Source organism: Brachycentrus maculatus, unplaced genomic scaffold, assembly GCF_059751285.1.
Source record: "Brachycentrus maculatus isolate JH-2025_06_01 unplaced genomic scaffold, ASM5975128v1 h1tg000419l, whole genome shotgun sequence".
NCBI classification, from domain to species: Eukaryota; Metazoa; Arthropoda; class Insecta; order Trichoptera; family Brachycentridae; genus Brachycentrus; species Brachycentrus maculatus.
In genome coordinates, this window is record NW_028281167.1 from 946,299 (window position 1) to 969,857 (window position 23,559).

General features: G+C 31.1%; 1 protein-coding gene across 1 annotated transcript; it reads right to left on the reverse strand.

The window, feature by feature from the left end:
* Positions 1-3,695: 3,695 nt before the first annotated feature.
* Positions 3,696-19,065, reverse strand: LOC148302761 (chitinase-3-like protein 1). Its single transcript, XM_088271086.1, has 6 exons — positions 19,029-19,065; positions 18,753-18,935; positions 17,343-17,443; positions 8,263-8,528; positions 5,219-5,528; positions 3,696-4,373 (listed from the first exon to the last, which is right to left on the reverse strand). Exons 1-6 carry the CDS (start codon positions 19,063-19,065, stop codon positions 3,801-3,803), a joined length of 1,470 nt encoding a protein of 489 aa, XP_088127212.1. The 3' UTR covers positions 3,696-3,800.
* Between the last annotated feature and the right edge of the window lie 4,494 nt (positions 19,066-23,559).

The window sequence follows — 23,559 nt, forward strand, 5'->3', positions numbered from 1 at the left end:
CCACAGATGTCACTGTAAGTCTCGTTTCTTTAAATTAAATTTGATAGCGCCTGAATTATAAGCGTGGATATGAAATGTCATCCATACTTGTTTTTACTGTTTTGGGTTGGACTATATTCGGACCATAGACTAGGTTCGTCATATTCTTCAAAAGTTTAACTGATTTGATTTTTGAAGTTGTTTAGATAAAGATATTCATATTTTAACTGTTTGTTACCTTATAAGTTAATTACATATAAATTGTTTAGATTATTGTGACTATTTACGCAACTGTTGTTATCTTTATGTCATTTTTTGTTAACTTTTTTTTTAAAGGTTTAAACCCTTAATAATGCCAAAACTAAAGCATTTATCACAACAGGTTGCGGATCTTATTTGTTTCTCTCGAATTTTTCCCTTCGTATTGAAATAAAAATATTGTTGCTGTTTTACTGACTGTATTTTTAATTTTTAATATTGGTAGTTGCAGATCTGGAAGGTTGAAAAGTAAAAATGAATTATTTGAACAATATTTATTATTTTTATTTATTTTTTCTCATTTTTTTGGTTTATTCTGATGCTTTGTTAGTTGTGTTTAACACCCTTTTTTTAAGTATCCCATTTTCTCAAATTTGTATGGAAAAAAGGAATTTTCCAACTGATAATTTTTACATTTTCTGCAGCCGTTCTGAACAATGATTTAGTGCTGTATTGGAACCACTCTCTCAAATTTCTAAGCCAGGATATATCTTCTACCTATTCTGCATTTACCTTCCACTTTGCCTTGTAATTTCATCATGTTTTTATCAATTTTTTTTCAAATTATCAGTTCATATTAAAATAATATATGAAAAATATTTAAGATTTGATCCATGCAGTCATGGAGAATTTTTGGTGTGAGACTGTTCATATAGATTTTGTCTTAAATGTACATACATACATAATAGCCTTTTCTGTATATGTATCTCTGATTTTAGCATGCAACACGTTTACTTGAGTAAATTTTCAGGGATTCTTTTTATAAAAATAAATAATTTTGGGTCATTTGTTTGACGCTATTTTCGTAAAAGCATATTTTTTCAAAGCTCTTTTAATATCAAAACATTGAATAAATACAAGGATATCATTCAACATCCAAAGAATGTTTTTTTTTAAGCGATCAATATTTTGTTCAATTTCTGGTAAATAGCAATAGCCTGCACATAGCTTTATTGTGATAGCAGTATTGTGTTGTAAATTTGTAAATTGTAAAACATGAATCTCCGCTCGGTGTAAGTAAGGTCCTAACAAAAATTATATCGTATTTATCTAAAGTGACTTCAAATACAGAGGTAAATTATGGACCAATTTTTTTTCTTCAAGATATAAATCAGATTATTTGACTATGGGATACTATACATTCCAGACACTCTAGTCATTTTTCCACAAAAGCATGCAAACAATACTACTACTATTCACACTTTTAGAAGTGCTTAAAATATTGATCACATGCGTTTTTGGTTGACCCGAAGATCAACATGCACTAAAGGCTGAGGTCTAACATGCACTAAGGATGTTTGTCAAAATAGGTCAGGATTATATATGTTGAAAGGAGTGAGTGTTGGTGACGAATCTTCCTTAATGTTGTCAAATCATATAGTGGACTATAAAGAAAATCAATAACACATGTGATGAATATTTTGTGTAGTTGTCCGCCTTAGTAGTGTAATGGTCAGCACGCACGGCTACCGTACTGGAGGTTCCGGGTTCGATTCCCAGGGAAGGGTCAAATAAATAAATGTGATTCTTTCACTCTATTATTTATTAAATATTACTCTGGACTGGTATCTGAAGCGGAGTGCTGATCGCCTTTCCTTTATGTGTTAACGATCAAGATAAGATTGCGTTTATATGATGTAGTGCCATATGCAATATCGGATGCAGATGAGGGTTTGATGAAGAAGTTGTAAGTGAATAGTCCTATGGTCGTGACGTGTAGTATTGTTTGCATGCTGGTGTAGTGATTGTCCTGGTAAACAGATGGGTATGTGTCTCTGTGAGTGATTACATACTAACATTGCTAATATTTTTTTCGATGTAAAAAGTAAAAATAACTAATGACAAATTAAATGCTATAAATATTTATAATACTCAGGGTTTATATTTATTAAATTTATATCACTCACTCCTTTCAAGAACGTCAGAAATAAAAAAACTTGATTTTTCAGGAGAACGTTTTTAAAGTTGAAAAATATAATACAATGTATTAAAAATAAATATGAAGCCACTTACTGAACTTTTTACTATGCAACAGATCTTTTTAGGTAAAACCTGAAGGTTTTTTCTCCATTTGAAAAATATTTATTATATTTAAAAAAATAATTAAACAATACCTTTTCATCAAAATGCAAAAACAACATTTTCTGCCCTGTAGCGGGTAAATATTAAGTTTTAAATATGCCTCTTTTGCTGGGATATAATACATTTTCTGGGCATTCCGAAAACATGCCCAACTCAAAATTCACGATTTTTGATTTATGACGTTCTTGAAAGGAGTGAGCGATATGGCATGTGTATGTGCCCGTGTATGGGCCTTACCCACATTGAAACTCCACATACCGACCAAGGTTGAAGGGAATCAAAACCTTATTCTTCTTTGTATTTTGGGTTATTATCTCATTTCGAACTAACTAATCCAACGTCTTCATCAAAACTTAATTGTACACTCATTACAACAGGAAGATTGTGCTGTTAATCTCTTAAATATATTATATTTAGTTTTACGTATTGTTAAATAAATTATTTAAGTTATGTTTAAGAAGATATATGTATACATAAAAATAATCTCTAAATGTAAAATTGTTGTATGTACTTAAAATATTTAAATCAAAATGTTTAGTAAATGTTTAATATTATTTAGTGAATGTAAAGACAATTTGCTTAACTATCCATTATATTTGTGTCAAAATGTACATACATAGTAATAAATTTTGTATGTTTTCCTGATTTATTCAATAAAGAAATACAAGGATGTTTTTTTCTTCTTACCTAACCCAATCATATCCTTCTCACACTGAATTAAAATGGCTTTGTTGTGGCTAAGCCTACAATTCAAACCTCAATTGAAATGCCTTTGTTGTAGGCTAAATCTACAGTTGAAATGTGAATTCAGTGGTCGTTCTGGGCAGTGCGAAACCTGATGTCTTGTAAAAGAGGCAAGCTTGATGGCGGCTCTCGGGAGGCATGCGGAGTACGGTGCCAAGCCAACTGAATCTTCTTTTCTTGACGACAGTTGTGACCAAGATTTGCTGCGTCCTACACCGTATCTCTTCATTCCTCACAAACCCAAACCATGCACGCCTAAAATTCTCCGCAGACACCTATTCTCAAAGCTCAGTACACGGCTGCTCTGGGCCCTTGTAAGGTGCCATGTTTCACAGCCATATAAAGGTGGAAACTGACCGGAGCATTTCGTGGTAACGTAACACGTTAAGATGCGAGCATTCAGGCAGTCAGTACACCGAGCCGAGCGCTTAATCCATAGTTTCGGATGCTCGCCGCGAGCGATGTTACGATGTTATGTTACGACAAAATGCTCCGGTCAGTCTCCACCTTAAGAGAACCAAAGAGTGGGTTTATGATTAATATACATGAATGCATAGTAAAAATATTTTATTTTTATTTAAATTAATAGCGGAATAATGAGTTGTCATTAACAGAATGTACCACTGCAAATTAATACTCGGATATAAATTTATCGTAGAATGTATTGCAAAAAAATATATTTATTCATATTGTATAATAGGTATTCAGATATAATGTATAGATTGACTATAAATTTTTCAAACGTCACACTGGACTAGATCTGCATAGTTACAAATGAGAAGGACTTCGTCAAAGTAAAGACCATCTGCACATTTGAAATTGAAAATTTGGTATCCGCCTTCGACCAATGGTATACAGTTGTAGAAAACTGCGCAGTCGTGGGGATCCCTGTTGAATCCCGGCTTCTTGCAAACACCGTCTGGTCCAGGAGTAGCGGTAGTAGCATCCGGGTTTGGAGTTGTGGTTGGCCCGGGTTCGGAAGTTGTTGTAGTCGGTCCAGGCTCATTTGTAGTGGGAGCAGATGTGCTAGATGTAGTCGTCGTTGTCTCGTCTATTTCTCTGCCAATGGCTTTGTTGATGGTTCTCAGGTATGCGTACGGCTGATCGTGGCAGATCCCCTTGAAGTCATCTGTCTCTATGCTCCAGACCATGACTCCGCCTAGGTTCTTAGACATGGCGAATTCAGCCTTCAGCTTGAGAGACTCGTGGTTGTCGTACGAGATCCAATCTCTTCCCTTGGATGTGTAGGGTACGGCGGCAGTCTCGTCCCAATGCTCTGGCCAGTTTTCAGTCAATTTCTTTTCACAAAGCTGAAAAGAAATTGAATGTTAAATTTTAATGAGGTGTCTGTAAAAAGTAAATCTCCTGGTTCTATAAATTACTCGAGTGGACAGGAGTATGGAGCGTTGAGTAGCTGCTTCAAACTACCCAAAATAGGGACACATTCTCATAGTGATGGCCAATGTCGAGGGGACCCGACACGACACTTAAAGAATAAGTCTATTTTTCTGGTACTTAGTTTCTTAACCTCTGGTCATTAAAGGAATAGCAAGCAGAGAATTTGTCAATTCTTTTGTTCTTTGACTTCTGCAACGAGCATTCTTTATTCATGTTATGCAGATACCCCCCATATAAAATTAAATGTTTCTTTTATTTATATATTTCTGCTAGTTGTGTTAATACAAATCTCCCTCTCCAAGCACAAGAGCTCAGTCTCTTCTTTGGAGAGGCTCAGTGCAGCTAAAATTATAACTGTAATTGGAGATAATCCAGATTTTGTGAACAAGTATTTGGACACACTCAAAATGTTGTAAAATTAAAAAATTGTATTAAATTGTATAAAAAAAAGTAATTATATTAAATAAATAAGAGTCCGAGTGGTAATATTTCCACGAGTGCTGCTCGTGGAAATATTCCAACTTGGTGGTATGGAGTTGCCCGATCCAAATATATTTATGTATTTGGTTTTATTGACTAACCGAGCAGTGTTCGGATAGTCCTGTGTCGAGTTGTTTGGTGATGATTTTCTCGCCAAAATTCGACTTAAGTAAGTGGTTAATCATTGTTATCTAATCAAATAGTGGACTATGAGGGAAATTATAAGTGCTTGTGGTTTATATTTTGTTAAACGATTAATTGAAAAATAGTGACTTACCTCATTCAGACCCAGGAAGCCCATTTGGTTCGAATATTGTCCCCCAATGCCTGCGCCGTATGTTGGAGCACCCACCCCGGTATTTGATTCATCAGCCAGGCTAAAGGACCTTCCGTATAGGGGGATTCCAAGGATGAGTTTCTCTGGAGGTGCTCCTTCGGAAAGCCAGTAGTTGATAGCTGTTTCGACGTCGAAGGAGTCTCTCGGTTCTACGTCCATCTCGTAGTGATGTAGAGCGGCATTGTGTCCTGTCACCGTATCCCAAGCGCCGTGGAGATCGTAGGCCATTACGTGAATAAAGTCCAGGTAGCTGGAAAAGAAATAGACACAACATTTTGAGTGTGTCCAAATACTCGTTCACAAAATCTGTGTGTGATTATAATCCAGGATTCGGACCTCACGTACTAATGAAAGAGTTTCTGCTAAATAAAAAGCTTCTTCTCATCTCACCAATAGATGTCTCTGGTGAAGTTCTAGTGATTCAAGAACAATGATCAATATCACTTGTATGTTTCTGGTTGGTTGGAATAAATTGCTTTTCAGCAATAAGCCCGCCAATGTACTTATTTCTTTTCTGTACATGAAGTAATAAATAAATCAAATAAATCTTTGTAGTGTGGTATTAAATTTAAAACATTTTAAGTGTATCTAAATACTTTTTCACAAATCTGGATTATATCAAACTACATGAGTTATTTTTATCATTATTATTTTTAACTTTTCATCTTACCAATAGATGTCTCTTGTGAAGTTCTAGTGATTCAAGAACAATGTTTCAAAATTGGTTTATATATATAGAGCTTCCAAGAATTTGAGAAGTGCGGTTGTCAATAATGGGTAGAATTGGTGAATGTTACACGTGAGTAATGTGATCACTTAAACCAGCCTATGACGATCGTCAGCCCCGTAAATGCCCAGACTTCCATATTCTTCTTCATCTTTGATGAGATGTCAAAAATAATAAGAGAAATAGACATTAAAAACTAACTAACAATCATGCCGCTTCAAACAGCGGACTATGAGGAATATGAATGTAGGGTTGTTTGCATGCTGGTGTAGTGATTGTCCTGACGAAGAGACGGGGAGATTAAAATCTCGATGGGTGGTTATATACTAACATTAACTGGACTATCGGGCAAGCAGAACGGGTCCGGCTGGAGGCGTTTGAGATGTGGTGCTACAGGCGCATGTTGGGGATTTATCGGTCGGAACATGTAGGGAACAACGAGGTATTAAGCAGAGCTGGGGAGTCTAGATGCTTACTGAATAAAGTAACGTAAATCACGTATATACACACATCAGGTACTAAACCGAGGTGATTGAAATAACAATAAAAAACAAGAAAAAAATACTACAATATGTTTTACATAATAATTTTCATGGTTTAGTACCTACCCACCCATGACTAAAAAAACCGAAACGATTCTAATAATTATCCTGTTTTTATTAAATGTAATAAATGCTTAGCTTATTTCAAATAAAAAATAGTTAAAACTTTTTTTTTTCGAAAATTTCACAATAATTGCTGATTTAAAAAAAAATATTTGCATATTTTGTTTGTTATTTTTTTAAAAAGAATTTTATTTTTTATAACACTGATAAAAAAGGTATATAAATAAACATGACGAACTATGTTTATTATGACATCGTTATTGTATTAATGATAAGAGCATTGATTTTCTATTTATTTCCAAGATCAGTATCGTATATCTAAGCGTGTTTCTTATACGCATTTTGATAAATAAATTAAAAGAGATAATGTATTTAGATTCTTTATTACTGATTAATTATATTGATATTTTGCAATTAATTATGGCGTTGATCATTTCTTGTTTTTGTATTATTTTTAATTATCGATAATCAAAAAATGAAACAACGACCACCAACAATGGATAGTGTTTTATTGTTTGTATGTTATCAAATCTTCACTTTCTACCAAAGGTCATTTCGTACAAAAAAAACATTCTGGGGTTATCTTCGACGCACATATTTACTGATAGGTTTTTAGTTTATCTGATGTTACGTAATGAGTTAATGATTATATGAATTATTTTCATTTTTAAATTACGGAAAAATTTTGTTTCTTAACCCTTTGTTGCTTGACTTTTTTCATTTTAAATAATTATAAATATTCCATAGTATCTAACTCTAAACATTAGATGAAAATATAAATAAAAAAAGAATAAAAAACTTTTAACAGAGAAAAATCAAGAAAATACTTATGTATCAAATTTGCAGCACCACGCAATGGTTACCCTTATGAGATATTGATACATGTTTTAACACAAACTTTTGGCTATGTAACAAATTTGATACACAATGCAGCGAAGGGTTAAATTAATTTATCATTCGGAAATACATATTTATAGCGAAAGCTTATCTGGCAGTACACAATGCAGTCCATGTACTAATTCTTATATGTATATGGAAGTGAAGCGAGGAGTTGGCAAAAGAAGGATGAAGGTAGACTGAATGCAGTCGAAATGCGCACAAATAAATTTTCAGTGCGTCAAAACGATGTATGTTAGATGTTCGAATGGTGTATTGAGATGATGTAGAATGAATGAATGAGGAAAGAACAGCAGCATAAATTGATGAGGCGAACTAAATTTGCAAATAGGATAAAAGGAAGATCGAGGATAACTTGGCCTGATCAAGTACCTAGGTCTAATAACTTTCATGAGATGATGCATTTTTCATATGAAGGTTTGTCAATCATGGGTATAATGGTGAATGTTACACGTGTGTAAAGTGATCACTTAACACTTTGACTGCCAGTGCCAGCCGACACAAGGCATTTCAATTGCGTTTTGTCGGCCACCGGAGGCTGACACTTTGTACCTTACAAAATGTCAGCCTCCGGCGGCTGACAAGATGCAATTGAAATGAATTGTGTCGGCTACCAGTGCCTGACACTTGCAGTAAAAATGTGACCCAGCCTTTGATGGGTCACAAGCTCTGTAAACACCCAGACTTTCATTTTCTTCTTCATCTACTTTAAAATGTCAAAAATATTAGTTGATTCAGGCTTTTTTCGTACTTACATAGCCAAAGCAGGAATGTTGTATGAAAGCGAGGCAGATTTTTCGACTGACGCTACAGCAGCCGTCAACAGAAGGCCATATTTGTCAAATTCAGCCCTCATCTCCTTGATGAGCTGCGCATGTGCCTCGATGTCAGCCTCTCCGTGGACGGAGTCCCTCTGCCCAGGATATTCCCAGTCCAGATCAAATCCGTCGAACCCATACTTGACTGTGAATTCAGCAGCGTTCTTTGCAAACCTAGCTCTGAGAACCGGATCGTTTGCTACCTAAAGAAAATACATATACAGGTAATAAAAAAGCTTTTTCTTCTTCTGCTTAGTGCCTTTCACTGCTTACACCGGGGTACTTCTAGAAAATTTGGTGGTGGATTTACAAACTTGTATTTATTTTCATTGGCATTGACAGGGATATTGAAAGCTTTTAAATGTTAATTCACAGTAAAATCGCGATACAATTTTGCTTCACATTTTTAAATTACGTTAATTCTTGGTTTAAAAAAATTGCTTTGCAAGAGAAGGTCTGTCAGCAAGCCTAGATTCTTCTGTTTCATATCTAAATGCGGTGGGATAGCTTTCTATTTGGTGTAGGTCTTGTGTCCTATTTTTAAGAGGGATTATACTCCTGCGATGTTGATTTCCAGCTATCAATCCATCTCTTTGGTGGTCTGCCCGGGAGTCGACTACATTTTTTTAATATATAAAAGCGACTCCTTTAAATATTAAGTATCTATGGTAGTATCACAAAAACATCAGGATGGAGGGTGCGCAGCAAATGTTTTGCATAGAATTAGTGTGAGGTGGATGAAGTTCCGAAACGTGACGGCAATCCTTTGTGATCCAAAAATGCCAGCCAAGCTAAAGGGAAAAGTCTACCAAACAATTGTCAGACTCGTACTGTTCTATGGCTCCGAATGCTGGACGATGTGTAACACCTACTCTAGGCAACTAGAAACTGTTGAAATGCGAATGCTTGGGTGGTCAGCTGGAGTGTCCTTTAGAGACAACATAAAGAGTTCACGCATTTTTGGAAGCCCGGCTGTAACTGAATCAATAGTAAGGTAGAGGAAAGGCAACTGAGATGATGAGATTAGACGCAGAGAATCTGAATATATTATAAACCAAGCAATCGCTGTGGATCTTCCTAGAATGACATCTAAAGGAAGACCAAAGAACACTTGGATGGTGCAGAAAGATAACATGATTCGAAGGCATGGCCTATGTGACGTTGCCCAAGATAGAAAGACCTACAACCCGAGGACGAGGGCTGAGAACTAACCCCAACCGTCAACAAAAACGATAAGTTGGGATGAAGCCAGGAAGAAGAAAAAGTTTTTTCCACATTTATCTTAATTGATCAGTGACCGTCTTTTTGTTGTATGGCTATTTATTATAAAAATTACATTAATTGATTTGGCAGTCACATTGTGATAAAATTTATCCATTTTAAATTAATGTATTACATAATAACTACCACTTTTTCTTAAAATCTACTGTGACACGTGTTTCGATGCATTCCGCATCATTTTAACATACGCATGATGATACGAAAATGATGCGGAATGCATCGAAACACGTGTCACAGTAGATTTTGAGAAAAGTGGTATTTACTAAGTAATACATTAATTTAAAAAAAATGACCAGGGAAAAAGCCTTTTATTTTCTTAGAGTTTATGCATCATGGACTTCTTTATGGTTTTCGAGACGAATGCTGTAGATTCCATATGCATAAATTCCTTGGATCTCTAATATCTGATTACACAAGAGATTTCCTCAACATATCAAAAGAGATAAAATTAATTGATGAAACGTGAACATATTATTGACTAGTTGACACGTCACAAGAATCTCAGAATGTGTCGGGTGGTTAGTGTCGCGGACTCTTAAGTCAGAGTTTCTCGGTTCGAACCCAATCAACAACAATTTGATACCTATTTCTAATAATGAGCCGCTTAGGCTCACAGAAATAGTATGAAATTGAAATATTTGTGTAAATAATAAAAACAGAAATATTTCATTTTATATAAAAATGATAATAAAGATATACAGAATAAATAACATTCCTTCAATTATGTAATTTTGTTTTGATATAAAAACAGATGGATATCGATTATTTAAAGAGTATTACAATTAGTAGACAATCGGTTATCTGGGATGTATTATCTGTCATCTATTTTCACTGTAATTTTTTATTGTTTGGCAAGAAAATAAATTATTGGTATTCATTGTTAGATCGTATCGACGAACTTTAGCACGTAGAGTGCGGTGTACGCGCCAGACACGTATATTTAATATTTTCCTTAGGGCGGATACGCGCTAGGCGCGTATGGCTGAAAAATCAAATGATAAAGTCAAATGGCTTAAAATTAATTGATAGAACATCCTTACAGTCTGGACACAATATTTTAAGTCAGTATGTAATAATAATAAAAATAATTGTTGGTATGAATGTGTTATTTGCTAGTGTAAATCTCAGCTTTAATCCGTTCGACTGCTCATGTTTATGCTCGCTTGTCTCAAATCTACTGTAAACATGAGCCGCGCGTAAATACTATATATATATATATATATATATATATATATATATATATATATATATATATATATATATATATATATATATATATATATATATATATATATATTTATATATATACATATATATATATATATTTATATATATACATATATATTATATATATATATATATATATATATATATATATATATATATATATATATATATAAATATATATGTATACGTTTTTTTTTGACACATCCATAAATATATTGATAAAAATAGTCAATATTTTAAATAAGTATTTTAAATAAAACACAGAATTTAACCAGTAAAACAAAATGTATTCACTGCAAATTATATTTTGTATGCCATATGTATTTATATTTTTCACTTCACTCTACAGCCTACAGCATACTGACACATACTTTTTTCTTGCTAAGGACATGTTAACACAGAGAACAGAGCCGACCTTTAGAAATTGGTGATCACTTTAAAGGAACAAGGACATGGAAAAAGGAATAAAAGCAAAGGAAAGAAAGTGGGTATTCATTAACGAAAAAAGGTCTATTATAATCGATCAAGAATGTCCACCGCAAGATTGATGGATGACATTTAAAGGCTGTCTGGAATACAGCGGAAAAAAGACGCTTTATATAGTCAATGTCAATATGTCAATGCCTACACCAAGAAGAAGAAGATGTGACTGCAATAAGTAAAACCGCGTAACGCAATATTTCAAAGCGATCGGTGAATTACTTTAAGAGATTTAAGATTTTAACTAGGCGAACATTTTTTATAGATAATAACTATATTATGAAAACACAGTTACGAAATTACTGTTGCAGTTCGTTGATATGTGGAATTTTGCATCCCAAATGAGGATATATGTACTTCGTTGTATGTCATTACAAAAAGACAATCGCTTACAATGTAGGTCATATTAATTACTCTCGCAAACGAGCTTTTCCTTTCATGTAATATGAAATTCTAATTAAAAACACCACTACGAAGGTCTTTTTTCTACTTTCAATTTCAAAACTCGTAGCGGTATTAATACGAGAAAACTGAAATCAGTTACAGCAAATGAAAACCCATCAGCAAAAGCTAAACTAGCAGTACATAATGGGTTTTTACCCTATAGCATGGTAGTGAAACATGAATCTGGCATAGAAAACTTGGCATGATCAAGTGTGTCAAATACTCGAAATTGACGAGAAAAATATGTATGAGGATATTCATGAATATGGAATAGGCGAAGATTGTTTGAAAAGACAGATTGGTTTGGCGTTCTATTTTCGTTTTATATCCATATATATAATTTTTCTTTAACCATGTTTTTCAATTTTTTTTTGTCGCTGTATACCATTAAAAATAAATTAAATTAAAACAATTACCTTGATTTTAAAATATAATTTAACAATACCGTAAAGTGGGTATATTTTGCACCATGGGTGATACTTTGCACCACCTTCTGTAAAGAAATTGTAGAGCTGGTCATCTCTGATACATGTCATTTTTCATTCTACTTTCTATTGTTTCTGATAGATGGCACTTCAATCTACTTTTTAGTTTACAGAAGTAACAGTCGGTCGCTATTGCTTCAATGCGTTTTTCCTGTCCGAACGTAAAGAAAGTTTTCTGTCTGAAAATTGTGTTCGAAAAAATCCAGTGGAATTAGTATACTGAAACTAGTTACAACAAGTGAGTGGTCTCTAAATCGTAGGTAGATAGGCCCTGCTTTTCTCAAATGCTGTATTTTTTAGTTACGTTGTCAAGTTTATGTAAAAATAATTTTTTTTTAAGAACTGACTTGTATTGACCACATTTGGGGTAACATTGCACCAAGTGCAAAGTATCCACAAAAGGCCATAGTTAATTAATTTGATAAAAAGTCTTAAAACGGCTAATACAACTTGACATGTTTGCTAAATATCTATTGGTTTTGTGTACTTACTTAATTCCTGATGGTATATTTTTTTTCAAAAATGTCAAGAACACACAAACAGCGCCCTTATGCCAGACGATACTGCGATTTTACACCGAAGAGAGTGGAGCAGTGTTTGGAGGCCATTCGAAATGGTACAATCAGTCAAAGAAAGGCTGAAGAAATTTTTAAAATCCCCAGAAGGACGATTAACTATAAGGTCAAAGGTCAGCACACAAAACCTGTGGGAAAACCTCCGATATGTGACAAGGGCGAAGAGCAATCCTTCGTAAACTGCATAGTAGACATGAGTGAGTACGGTTTCCCAGTGAATGTTTTTAACATTCGCTACATTCTAATAGCCTATTTGGATAGATTTGGCAGAAGAGTACGAATATTAAAGAACAACGTACCAGGCTCTGAATGGATAAGATCATTTTTGCAAAGACATAAAACCTTGACCGTTGCTAAAACTAGTCAGTTGCTTAATCAGTTGCCATTAAAAGCGTATGACGATGACGTGCGCCAGATTCAACAGTTTTTGGAAGAAAACAGATTCAACCCAAAGAATTCAGTCTTAAAACGCAGGAAAACGATACCGATAGAACCAGGTAAGAGCATTGCTCACGATCCAAATGTCGAAATGAACGTTGACGAGACACAAATGCTACCTGAACCAACTACATCAATGATCCTACCTTCCGCATCGAAACTTCCAGCATATCTAGCATTAACTGATTATAGTTCACACGGAAGCTTTGAGGAAGAGGGAAAAGAACAAAAACGATGACTGAAACCAGTTATCGTATTTGTTCTTCCGTTTCATTAGGACCAGTAAAAAAGAAGGTGGGAAAATATGTCGTATTTCATTATGAAGGAGAAAAATTTCCGGGACAGATTTTGGAAATAAAGAAAGACAGAGCTGTTAAATCCATGCAGGAGAGTCTCAAATCGTGGAAGTGGCCGATGAAGGATGACTTTCTTCAATATTCTTGGAAGGATGTAGCGGGTTCCATAAAAGAACCGAAAATGCAATCCAAAAGAGGTTTTTTTATCGTCCCGGAACTTGACCATATTTAGACCTAATTTAATTTTAATTCCTATTACCTATGTAGTAAGATATGTTTTAATATCCACCTTTTATTTTATATAATTTTAAACCTTCAGTATTGAAAAAAAAACATTTTTGTTAGATTTTTCAATATATTTTTTAAAAAATTTCTATCAAGTGTCTTATTTTTCCATAATTATACAATATTATAATCTGCATTTAGTGAACTGTGAGCCAAAACCCTTCATAAGGTGCAACAAAACTTGTAGGATAGCCTTTACTTTGCATAAATTTGGATTCTAGTACGAAAAGTGTAGAGAAAATATCATGGTGCAAAGTTGTACTTTACCCCGGGATACTTTGCACCAAAATATAAATATAAAAAAAAATACAGGCAAAATAGATAAAAATTTAAAAACGTATCAGACATGTTACAGGTATATGTGTTATTACATTGCAATAGTTGAAACCTCAGAAAAAGTAAAAAACCTGATCTGAATAGACAATTTTTTGAAAAAATGCAGTATTTTGGTGCAATGTATACCCACTTTACGTAACTACGTAAATTTTATTTTCCACTTTTTTGCTTATTTATTTAACAAGTGACAGGGATTCAAAGCTACCAACATTATCAGACTTATGATATCGGTAACGACGAAACCCGATCACTGGTCAATTAAATAAAAGTTAAAAAAATGTATGTTTTATTTTATAAAATGCAGTGCCACCAATAATTGTCAGTACAAAACTTAATACAAATATTGTTGTAAATTTTTAGGGATTTTGTTTTGCAGGTTTTAGTGCTTTTAAAATTTGATATGCCAATGTTTTTTTTTTAAAATTTGATATGCTTATGTTTTTTTAAAAGTCAATTTATAATTTTTTTTTTAATGATCAAGTACTATCTACCCTCTGATTGCAAATAGCTATATATGGTATCAAACGTTTTGATCAATATCACTAGTCGGTTTTTAGTTGGTTGGAAGATTTTGTTTTTAGCAATAAGCCCGCCAATGTTTTTATTTATTTTCTGTACGTGAAGTTTAAATAAATAAATAAATAAAGATATTCTATTCTATAATAAATAAATGAAGATGTTCTATTCTATTCTAAAGAGTTGGAAACTTCGAGCATTAGGAGTTATTGCTGATGTATACTCATCGTTTGTCACATGTTCCAAGACGAGGAAACCCACTTCGATTCGGATTCCAGAACGGATATTGGAATGCTTAAGCTGAGTGAATAACTGAATTGTCTTTTGTATTGCATACCGTGTGCAATTTTCTGTGTTCAATTGTAACTGAATGGAATTGGAATACTAACCAAAGTAAAAAGTAAATTGAAATTGGAATAAATGTCACATTGATTGAAATTAAAACTAAAATGAAGAAATAAAAATACATTTTCGTTTGAAAACTTGGGAATGTTATACATTTAAAATGAGTTAAATTTGATAATTTGTGAATATTATTTTGAATTGAATTATATTTTGTATTGTATATCGTGTGCTATTTTCTATGTTCAATTGTAACTGAATGGAATTGGAATACTAACCAAAGTAAAACAAATATTTTAATTTGAAATAAATGTCACATTGACTGTTACGTCATTTTTATACTAAAGTGAAGAATAAAAAAACATATTTTAAACTTAACGGTATTTTAAAACCTCGTTTGCAAATTAGTCAAATTTCCTTATTTTTGAATATTATTTTTAATTTGCTTTATTTTTACATATTGCATATCGTGAGCAATTTTCTACGTTAAATCGTAAAGGCATGAAATTGGTATACTAACCAAAGTAAAACAAATATTTTAATTTGAAATAAATGTCACATTGACTGTAATGTCATTTTAAAATAAAAGGGAAGAAGAAAAAAACACATATTTTAAATTTAAAGGTGTTTTAACACCTCGTTTAAAAATTAGTTATATTTCCTTATTTGTGAATGTTATTTTTCATTTGCATGATTTTTTTTACGTTGCATATCGTGAGCAATTTTCTACGTTAAATTGTAAAGCCATGAAATTGGAATACTAACCAAAGTAAAAAAATAATAATTGAATAAATAAATAAAAAAATTGAAATAAATGTCACATTGACTGTAATATCATTTTAAAACTGACATGAAGATTTAAAAATAGATAATATTTAATTAAGCGAGATACTTGTATTTGTCCCAAGAATTAACAATAAACAAAGGAGTCAAACACTTCTATATTATATAGTTCCGAACATTTTTAATTTGTTGCCTACGGATGTAAGAGGTCAAAATAAAATATGTAACAAAGGCAAAATAAAAGAATGGGTAAATGATCAAGAGTTAATTATATGAAAAATGGAAAATAGTTTAAAAATTTTCCTCTCTTTTTTTGTGTGTATATTAGGTTAAAATAGATAAAAAAACAATATAAAACGTATGTAAAAAGAACTCCATCGACAAGACACATAAGGTGGCTTGGTGGCTCTGCAAAAAATATTTTAAATATGTTAATAATTGTTATTTTAGCTAAATGTATACAATTTATGTATATAAAAAAAATATATGTAAAAATATAAAAATGAGAATGGAAAATCATAAAAGAGCCCAAAAGGATTGATTGATTACCATCTCATGTTTTAATCTAACAAGAAAAAATATTGAAAGGAAAGCAACCCGAGCGTTAAAGGTAAAATCAAAGGTGAAATAATTGTTATGTACACAAAAAAGTGCTTAAGGCTGTAATGAATATGATTTTAGATATATTGATTATTATAAGCGATATATCACATGATTAAACCGATCCTTTATTTTCCATAAGGTTCATCGAGAACTTACCAAAAACAGTTCACGTGAATAATATTTTAAGTAAGGCTTTTCAAATATTTATGTTATGCAAAATTCAAAATTTTCCAAATAAAATAAAGTAATATGAGAATTTAACTCAACATATTTTTACATATTAAACATATTTTCCCTTGTTATCTCAAAACAATCTTGCTAATTTCGAATATGAAGCAGATATTCTAACAAACGGAAATATTGGAATAAACATTATAGGTATAAAAAAAAAAACCGGAGAAAATCAATATCAGTTGAAAAAATTGAAAAAATCAAATCGGTATAAAATTGCAAACATTCAATATCGATATGATGAATGGAAAAAATCAAAATCAGTTGAAAAAACGGAAATAATTATTATTGGTATCAAAAACGAAAAAAAAAAATCCATATGGGTATAAAAACGGAAAAATTCTATATTGGCTGAAGAAGAAATTTGCGAGTGTTTTTGCCTAGAATTTTCAATCATGAATTACATGAAATTATAGTAACTTTAAACATAAAGAGTAAATCCACTCACGAGTAGGCATAGGCTATGAAACTTAAAAAGTTAAAGCCTGAGTAGGGTCATGATAAGCAGTGTTGCATAGGCCGTAGCTAGAGTCACTTGGACGTTAGGTAATTAAAAAAAATCGGCTGAAGAAACAATATTGGTGTAAAAAACGTAAAAAAATCAATATTGGTTTAAAAAACGGAAAATATGAATATCAGTTGAAAAAACGGAAAAAATCATTATCGGCTGGATGGCCTTAAATTTTAATCCTTACCTTGGAATATTTGGCGGATTGTTCGTTCCATCCTCCAATCGCAATGATTGTCTTCAAGGCTGGATTCACTTTCTTGAGCTTGTTAAATTCTCCAAAGTTATCTGTATTACAAAAAAAAATCTTTAACAACGGAAAAAAAACTTCTGGAAGACGCTTTCTTTAGCCTTTCATTTAAAAGTTCTGAAACCTTGTTTACTGAATTAATATACTCGTACACTCGTTATCTGTATTACAAATAAATATTTTCTTCAACAAAGGAAATAAAACTGCTGGAAGACGCTTTCTTTAGCCTTTCATTTAAATGTTCTGAAACCTTGTTTTCTGAATTCATATACTCATATACTCGTTATCTGTATTACAAACAAATATTTTCTTCAACAAAGGAAATAAAACTGCTGGAAGACGCTTTCTTTAGCCTTTCATTTAAATGTTCTGAAACCTTGTTTTCTGAATTCATATACTCATATACTCGTTATCTGTATTACAAACAAATATTTTCTTCAACAAAGGAAAAAAAAACTGCCGGAAGACGCTTTCTTTAGCCTTTCATTTAAATGTTCTAAAACCTTGTTTACTGAATTAATATACTCGTACACTGGTTATCTGTATTACAAATAAATATTTTCTTCAACAAAGGAAATAAAACTGCTGGAAGACGCTTTCTTTAGCCTTTCATTTAAATGTTCTGAAACCTTGTTTTCTGAATTAATATTCGCGTATACAGCAATTGCTCTCCACACACTTACTACACAAAGAACTTGAGTGCTATTGAAGAGTTCACGTACGTAGGGTTAGAGTTCTTTAATAATGGAAAAGTTTCCCTAAAAGAGCTCTGTTTACCTGATTTTCTCTTTCTCTGATTCTTTTAGATCTAGTTACTTTTGCATCTACATATATGCTGAATCAGGAAGTGAAAGGACTATTTCATGAGCTGAAATTCTATTTTATTGAATGTTTTTCGCAGATACTTTTTGGCACATTTTATATACTTTATAAAATAAAACAACACACGGAGGCACAAACAGATCCCTAGGATCTACATAAAGAAGAAGAAGAAGAAGAAGAAGAAGAAGAAGAACTTTGCTTTAACCACTTTTTATTGGTACACTTTTTCCAACCGGTTTCGACAAGAACCTTATCATCATCAGGGTCTATGTACTAATTCTAAAACATTGAAATCCTCATAGTGAGGTTATAGTTAATTACCCTTCCTTATGGTTAATTTAACTTCCACCGCCTCCATACACCATGTTTTGAATAATATTTTAGAATTAGTACATAAACCCTGATGATGACAAGGTTCTTGTCGAAACCGGTTGGAAAAAGTGTACCAACAAAAAGTGGTTAAAAGAAAGTTTATTTTATTTTATAAAGTTTAGAAATTGTATTGATGAAAAAGGAAGTATGTACCTCTTCCCCAGTTGTCAGGTAGCTCCAGCCAAGGGTCCATGATCATGATGGTTCCATCCTCATTGATTCCGGTGAAGGTGTAGATGAGATGAGTGCAAAGGAAGGGGTTCAAATCCCGGACGTGACACGCTCCATTGCCACTTCTATAGGTTGCCCAACTTCCATAGTAACACAGCAGCTTCTCTGTCAAAATATTTATTTATTATTAGCACATTTTATTCTCACTTACAATAAGCAAATTTCTTTTTAAATGGGAATATATAACCACAAAGTGACTGCCGAATCCTAGCAAATTAATGTCTTGTAATGACATTTATGTCTTGTAATGACATTTTTGTATGGAATTGCATTTTTTGTAAATTTAAACAACAAATGAATGGCTTCCATTAATTTTATTTTATTTGACTTTACAAAGTTTCATCGTAACCTTTAGTCTTATGATGTCGGTTTTGACGAAACTCAGTCTCTGATAAAATTATATATATATATATATATATATATATATATATATATATATATATATATATATATATATATATATATATATATATATATATATATATATATATATATATATATATATATATATATATATATATATATATATATATATATATATATATGTATATATGTATATATATATATATATATATATATATATATATATATATATATATATATATATATATATATATATATGTGTATATATATATATATATATATATATACATATATATATATATATATATATATATATATATATATATATATATATATATATATATATATATATATATATATATATATGTATATATATATATATATATATATATATATATATATATATATATATATATATATATATATATATATATATATATATATATATATATATATATATATATATATATATATATATATATATATATATATATATATATATATATATATATATATATATATATATATATATATATATATATATATATATATATATATGTACATATAGTATAGTAATATTATCTCAGATGTTCTTTTGAGCCTTTTTGCCTCTTTTGATTCTTCTTGTTCTTTTATTTTTTTATTTAATAAATTAAATAAAAAAATAAAAGCAAACAAATAAGACACTGTCTATCCACACAAAGTTTTCGTATTCAATTTACAAGAACATCTTTTTATCAGATTTAATAATAATGAAAAAAATTATTTGAATAAATATTTATAACACTTTTAACCCTGGTCAAAAGCTAGTTTGCGGGTGAAAATAAGAAAAAAAAAGTTCATCCGTTTATTATACACATTGAAAGCATGAAATATAATAAATAATACCTAGAATGAAAAGAAAAGAGAAACGAATCCCGTTGATACGAGAACTTTAGCTAGAATTTTATTCATGATTTATTTTGAAATTTGTATTGTTTGAGAACTTTGCATTGTTCAGGTCAGGTATAATTTGAATAGTTGCTTTCGGAAATTTCAATCATTGTTTGGGTTTAATTTAAAAACGGAAAACAATATTTTTTTAATCATCCAACCCCAAATTAGAACTGTAATTGGAAAAGAGCACTTTAAACAATCAAGTGGATTAAAACCCGTTAATTTTAAATCCAGAAATACTGAATGAAATACTGAAAATAATGAGAAGTAAAATTTTTAACAAATAAGTTCGTTTAATAGGATCAGAAATAAAAGACATAAATTATGTTTAAAATTAAAACAGATTCTTTTGTGATTTCACGAGAACTCCACTTATATATCTCTCCCATAACAAATATTATGATCAATATAGATATAAAGTACATAAAAAAAAAACCTGTGTATCTTTATGTAATAAAGAATTTAGTAGAAAGTTAATTAATGAAAGTCCAGGTGTAAAAAAAAACTAATAATATAAAATGTATTGACATGTAAGTATTTTGGCTCAACACAGGCCATGCCTAAAAGCCGTAATACATATAGTAAAAAAATGTATGTATCTATGTTTTTTTTACAGCAATGCAGCGCGATCCGTTGAATTCAACAGTATTACTGTTAAAACTAAATATCGCTAATGGCGGACAACGTGCTTCTTGACAGATGCTCTAACTCAGGACGAGACTGAACCACAGCAAACGCGTGAAAGGATGGGATACTTAGCCTTGAAGTAGACAAGGTGCTTATCAAAACCGGTTAGAAAAAAATACTAAAGATAGAAGTAGTTAAAAACAAATTTTGAGTTTATTTTGAAAAGTTTATAAAATGTACCACAAAGTACCAGCAAAGAATTTCAAGAAAAAATATGGATTTTATTATTGGAGTGTTATTTCTGTCGTGTTAAATATCATTTGAGATAATAAGTATATTTTATTACTGAAAACAGATTTTAACATGAATTTTTCAATTCCGATAGTCTTCAACACATGTATAAGTACATATTCATCCCTGAAGAAACCGGTTGAAAAAAAAAACAAATAAAAAGTGTTTAAAATCAAAATGAAAGTTCAATTTTATAAAGTTTATCAAATGTGCCACAAAACATCGGAAAAAAACATTTAATATATTTTTTAATGATTTTGTAATGAGGGGATTGTTATAATGACGGATGTATTCTTATTTATTATTATTTTTTATTTATTTATTTATTTCATAGATACATACATTTTTTTACTATATGTATTACGGTTCTTTAGGCATGGCCTGTGTTGAGCTAAAATACTTACATATAGATACAATTTTGTATTTATTATTATTATTTTTTAATAATTAGATTTTATACATAACATACAATAACAATTTACAGTATAAAGTATAATTTATGTAGCATTTAAGATAGTTTGTCACTGAAAACAGATTCGACCAGGATATTTTCCAATTCATAAATTCTTTAAAACAAATGGTTTCTGATCGTGTTGTGATATTTTTGAATCAACGTTTTTGGGTGATTTGAAGGGTTGTTTCATCGGCGGGCCCTAGCCACGATTATATAAATTGATTACTACTATCCAGATTTAATATATGTATTACTAAACAAACAATCAAATCGTGACTCAAATCATTATCATAATACTAGGTAAAAAGTAAAATATATTTCCCATTTCAGGAAATTTTAAACGATAATCGTCAAATGCCAACTATAAACATATAAAATTACTGTGAATTTCCAGGAAATACTCATAACGTTCAACTAAACTTTTGCAATTTATTATAATTTAAATTTAAAACGTCCAAAATAGACAGATTGTTATTTTTATCGCTTTAGACATAGAAATGACTCACGTCATTTTAGAAGCTGTCAACTCCAAATCTCATGTGTGTGATTATAATCCAGGATTTGGATCTCACATACTAATATAAGAGTTTCTGCTTAGTAAAAAGCTTCTTTACATCTCACCAATAGATGCCTCTAGTGAAGTTCTAGTGATTCAAGAACAAGGTTTCTAAATTGGTTCATATATATATATAGAACTTCCAAGAATTTGAGTAGTGTGGTTGTCAATAATGGGTAGAATTGGTGAATGTTACACGTGTGTAAAGTGATCACTTAAACCAGCCTATGACGGTTGTCAGCCCCGTAAATGCCCAGACTTCCATATTCTTCTTCATCTTTGATGAGATGTCAAAAAATAATATTCAAATAGAGAATAAAACTTTAACACGTTGATAACGCGTATACGCGTGATCCGTCCCGTCAGCCGATGGACAATCATAAGTGATAAGTATTTGCATTATGTTAAACTTACTTAGAAAATATTAAAACTAAAGACATACTTTACAAAGTTATATAAGCATAGTTTAGAAAATATAAGCAAGTTTAAAGAAAAATAATAATTTGGCCGTCTTCTGAAATCCGGCTTTTCAGGTCGGCAATTGATGTGTTAATTTTAATTTTTAATTTTTAAAAGGAATAACCAGCGAAGCGTCTATTTAAGAGGCTTGTCTGCAGGTAGGATAGTAAGGATAGGGAAGGTAAACGTGAAAAATACATCACAAACACCAAGACCAATTGAAAAAAAATCTTTCTTGAATTAATTTTGCAATTAGTGGGAATCGAACCCGCGACGCCTGTTTTAAGGTATACCCCAGAGTCGTAAATTTCAAATACGGTATTTGAAAATTATGCGGAATGCATCGAAACACATGTCATAATTGATATTAAGAAAAAAATGGTATTTACCAAGTAAAACTAAAAACTAGGAAATTGAAATTGAAACGTTTTACATACTTTCTGCCATGCAACTTCCAACGAAAGCTAGGGTTAACACAAATAAAATTAAAGCCCTCATTTTTTCTCGATATTTTTACAACAGAAAAAAAGAACTAATTGATTTCGTTCAGTTTACATATTTATACTAAATCACTATCTTTGCCTTATCTTCTATTATTTGAGTAGGTATACTTCAAAAGAAATTACTGTGTATAATTTTATCTTGATCGTGTAATGACGCTTGTTTTTATCAAATAATGAATCATAGTTTTAGCTAATATAATATAACTTTCATAATCAAACGAGATTTATTCATTTAATTGTGAATACTTTTAAGTATGATATTTTTTATATTGGTTTCAAAGGCGATTTATTCAACAAAAAAATCCAGTCCTCGATATTAATAACAGTTTCCGAGAAAATCGTATTTTTTTGCAAAATATAAGTTCATAGTATAAATATTAGTAAGACTCCATTTTTTTAATTTTTAAATTATTTTTTTTTTCAAAGTGAATGCCAATTCTATGAGTTAAACGTTATAATTACATGACAATTACATTTTACACAAGCGTACTTTGTGAATGTAGTCTATATTACTTGTGTTATATCGTTCTCAAATAAAAT

What these genes read in the sequence shown, in the direction of transcription:
- LOC148302761 (XM_088271086.1), bottom strand. Translation starts at nt 19,065, where the DNA reads ATGTCATTACAAGACATTAATTTGCTAGGATTCGGCA. An exon ending in TAATTTGCTAGGATTCGGCA is followed by an intron (nt 18,936 to 19,028) that starts GTCACTTTGTGG and finishes ATATTTTGACAG; the next exon opens with AGAAGCTGCTGTGTTACTAT. An exon ending in AATCCGCCAAATATTCCAAG is followed by an intron (nt 8,529 to 17,342) that starts GTAAGGATTAAA and finishes TATTTTCTTTAG; the next exon opens with GTAGCAAACGATCCGGTTCT.